The 3,816-nt window shown below is 49.0% G+C and overlaps 1 protein-coding gene across 1 annotated transcript; it reads right to left on the bottom strand.

Annotated features, from left to right (window-relative positions):
* Positions 1–1,658: 1,658 nt before the first annotated feature.
* On the bottom strand, positions 1,659–2,745 carry LOC127302352 (NAC domain-containing protein 41). The gene is made up of 2 exons (XM_051332788.2): positions 2,435–2,745; positions 1,659–2,331 (listed from the first exon to the last, which is right to left on the bottom strand). Exons 1-2 carry the CDS (start codon positions 2,613–2,615, stop codon positions 1,817–1,819), a joined length of 696 nt encoding a protein of 231 aa, XP_051188748.1. The 5' UTR covers positions 2,616–2,745; the 3' UTR covers positions 1,659–1,816.
* Between the last annotated feature and the right edge of the window lie 1,071 nt (positions 2,746–3,816).

Genomic DNA, 3,816 nt, shown 5'->3' with positions numbered 1-3,816 from the left:
TGGAAATTAGAGGTACCTGCAAAAGTTAAAATTTACTGTTGGAGAATTATGCATGGTATTATATCTTTGAAGGCAATTCTTTTTAGCCGCCACATTGGAGATAGTGGCATCTGCCCAATTTGTAACATAGAAGATGAAGATGTCCTACACATGTTATTTAACTGTCAGGGTGCAGCGAATATTGGAGAGCGCTGGGCCTTGAGGAGGCGGTGTTTGAAGCAAAGGGACTGGATAGGTCGGGACCTCATGTCCTTGAACAGCTGCTCAAACCGCCTACTTGTGTTCTCCCAAGATATGATTCTATTAAGACACAAAATGTGACTGCAATTGCTGCATGGTACATTTGGTGGATGCGGCAGAAAATATCGCATGGTGAAGAGATACCACCAACTATGCATTGTACAAATTCAATTAAGGCGATTGCAGCAAATTCAATGAAGAAACAATGGAGATCGGGCCAAAAAAAAGAACATGGTCGAAGCCAAAGGCACATACAGTGAAGTTAAATGTTCATGCATCTTTTTTCAGTGGAGGAACAAAAAGGAGCATGTGGAGCAATCTTAAGGAATAGTAGGGGAGAATTTATTGCAGCCCAAACAAAAACAATCCCACATGCGATATCGGCAACCATGGCTGAGGCAATAGCGATGTTACATGGACTAACATTTGCAAATTCTTTAGGATGCAATCATGTGGAGGTAGAACCTGACTCCCTGGAGGTGATCCAATTATGCTCGGGTGCGAAAAGGATTTGGAATGAAGCTATTGCGATCTAGTCTCAAGTGGGATTTATTGGGAAGGTGGAGTTCAGGGAGGAATACAAATTCTGCTCCTCATGAATTAGCTAGGAATTGCTTTGATACTAATTCCTCTTGTATTTGGGTCGATGGCCCCCCTATCTTTATGTTGCAATTCCTTTTTAACGATGTAACCGTGATTGAACTTGGAGCAGCAAGTTTCTTACGCATTTTTTTTCTTACCAGAGTATCTAAGGGGGACTGGAAGGTTTTTAATGAGGCGGCTTGCTTGCGTAATATATTATATTTCAAAAAAAAGAAAAAATAAGCACTTTGCAGTCCTTATCAACCTGGGTGCGGCGCCGGCCGGTCACTCGCGGAGAGTTCAGAGTCGTGAGGCAACTCGAGAGCAGATCACCATCCACTGAACTATCGACAGTGCTCCGCCCCCCTCGATTCAAACCAAAATCTCGGAGCCGATTCACCCCGGGAAAGCGCCAATCGAAGTGTTCATCAGTCGTCACCGGCCCCCACACGTCAGATGGATAGTCCCTCTCGTTTTGCCTCCTGAAAACTGTAAATGGTTCCGTGCTGTCTGAGGCAAAGCGCACGAGTCCCTCTCCATCGCCTTCAGCCTGTCAGCGTCGCCTTGGCAGCGTCGGCCATTTCGCTTCATGGTCGCCGTTTCTAATTTTAGGTCGTGTTTATATTTGAAAATTTGGATTAGAGCCAAAGGAACTGGTGCATTGGCGGAAATGACAGCTGATCGAGTTGCAGTTGCAGCGACTGATTACTTAATTGATCATCCAGGGGTTCCCTTTCCTTAATAAATGCTTAAGTGAGACTTGCAAGTTACAGCTGATACGGATGTCGCAGCTGCTTAAATGGAGATTTGTTCGGACGGCCGGATGGATGGAGTCGTCTTCAAACTGGTGCTGGCATTCTCATCATCATGGTACCATGACCGTACGTACAAGGAGAAGTACAGGGGGTGAGGGGGAGGGGGTGGATGTTTACACATGCCGAACTATCTTTGCCGAGGCATGCCGCTGGAGGCTGGAGTGGCATCACTTATGCTACTACTTCTGGCAACTGCTGCTGACTTCTTCTTGGTGATCCGAAGCGTGGCATGTGTCGGTGACGCAGCTCGACGACGGCGATGACGGGTGGTGGTGATCGCCGGCATAATCTTGCAAGTGCTCGGCGGCGGTCGTCTCACCGTCCCCGGCTGATGCTGGCCTCCTTGCTCTGCTCTTCAGAGAGACCCGGCACACGACCCATTCGCAACCCTGGGAGCCATTGGCACTCTGCTTCTGGTCGGCGGCCGCGCCGGCGAGGCGGTACTCGTGCATGACCCACTCTGTCCGCGATGACCGCGCCTTTCCGCGGTGATACTTGAGCGCCGTCTTGACGCCGACGAGCACCTGCTTGCCGCTGCCGGACCCGGACGGGCCTTGCAGCTGCACGAGCACCGGCTTCTCCTTCCCCGTGGCCTTCCAGTACCCACTGGCCGCTCTCCTCCGCCGTCCGCCGCCGGCGCTCGTCGGCGCCTGCCGCAGGCTGAAGAAGTACGCCGCCTCCCCTTCGCTCGCGCCTGCAACAATCAACCGAAATGCAACGAAAAATGATTAATTTCCATCCGAGAACATTCATGCTTGCGTGCAAGAAAGTGTCTGGGCGCGCGCGCCGGCACGCACCAGGGAGGTCCCATGGGTCGGGCAAGGCCGCAGCGTCGACGACGGGGATGACGGCGGCGGGGAGCGGCCGCGAGAGGGCCTTGCGGCGGAGGTACTGCAGCAGCACCTCCACGTCGGTGGGGTGGAACCGGAACCCCGGCGGCAGCAGCTGCCTCGGCGCCTCCCCTGCTCGCATCTCCATTACAGAACTGCTCTACTTAAGTTGTAAGTTGTAGCTAGAAGCTGATCGAGCAGCGACCAGTCAGGGAGGCGCGCGGTACAGTTTCCAGAAGGAGAGATGGAATGGGGTTGATGAGTGGAGTGGAGACGGAAAAGGCGGGGAATTTATAGGAAGCAGCAGCCGGCGATGTGGCGTGGAGCGAACTCCATCCTGCCATCTTGCTTCAACAGTATGATTCCTTGTTCGATATGACAAAGATCCCGTCTCCTGCCCTCCCGTCTCCACTAAAAATGCCCTAAATACTCTTCCTTTTTGTCAATCAATCACGTAAACTCTCATAGTAATAAAAGTATTCGTGAGGTATGGAAGCAGTGCTACAAAAGTAGACAAACTCAATAGAAGTTTCTTTTTGACCAGCTACAGTTCTATATTGGTAGCTGCCACTTGGGAGCTGAAAGAGATCGTTGTTGAGAAGAAGACGATTCTAAGCCATGTCATATGTACTATATTTAGGATACATGTATGTATGGTTTGACAAGAAAGATTGTTATTTGCCAGTGATATCGTGTACGCTAACCAACGGCGCGCGGTGAGTGAAAGCCGGGGTTGATCATGCTATCATATGTACATACATGTGCTGTGCGTGTGTTAATTATGTGTGATACAGATACTGCATGTGAACTTGAACAAGAATCATGGCGCCTTCCTTTTCTTGCTTCTACCATGTAATCATGCAAGATGCAGCCCACCACTAAGTACCTTTTCTTTGCAACTCTTTGTTTTAGCGTTGCTTAATCCTCTAGTTGCTTCCTGCCTCCTCCTTCCAGGCAGCCAAGCATCACGAGTTCCCCGAATCATGGGAACTCCTACGTCCACACGATGATGGGCAGATATTTCAAGTGCACCGTCAGAGAAGAACTTCAACTGACATGGATTTAGCCACTGTTCAAAAAATCGGCCGAGATACCGATTTATCGTGAATCGGGTGGTAACTTATCGCCACACCGATATTTTGGCCGATTTTCAGTCCGATGACCGATATTTTGGCCGATTTTTAATGAAATTTCGCTGAAATTCGGTCTAGCAGCCGTTATTTTTGTTCTATTGTCTTGTAGAACTATACATTAGCTTAAAATTTTCATTTTTATTGATTCAAATGCAAGAAATCAAGGTAATACTTCTGTTCAATGCTTCAATATTATCTATGCATAGCATATTATAT

Source organism: Lolium perenne, chromosome 5 (assembly GCF_019359855.2).
Source record: "Lolium perenne isolate Kyuss_39 chromosome 5, Kyuss_2.0, whole genome shotgun sequence".
NCBI classification, from domain to species: domain Eukaryota; kingdom Viridiplantae; phylum Streptophyta; class Magnoliopsida; order Poales; family Poaceae; genus Lolium; species Lolium perenne.
This window is presented reverse-complemented; position numbering and strand designations above follow the sequence as displayed.

Coding starts and splice junctions, on each gene's coding strand:
- LOC127302352 (XM_051332788.2), bottom strand. CDS start 2,615: ATGGAGATGCGAGCAGGGGAGGCGCCGAGGCAGCTGCTGCCGCCGGGG. Junction 2,332..2,434: donor CGACCCATGGGACCTCCCTG/GTGCGTGCCGGC, acceptor TGATTGTTGCAG/GCGCGAGCGAAGGGGAGGCG.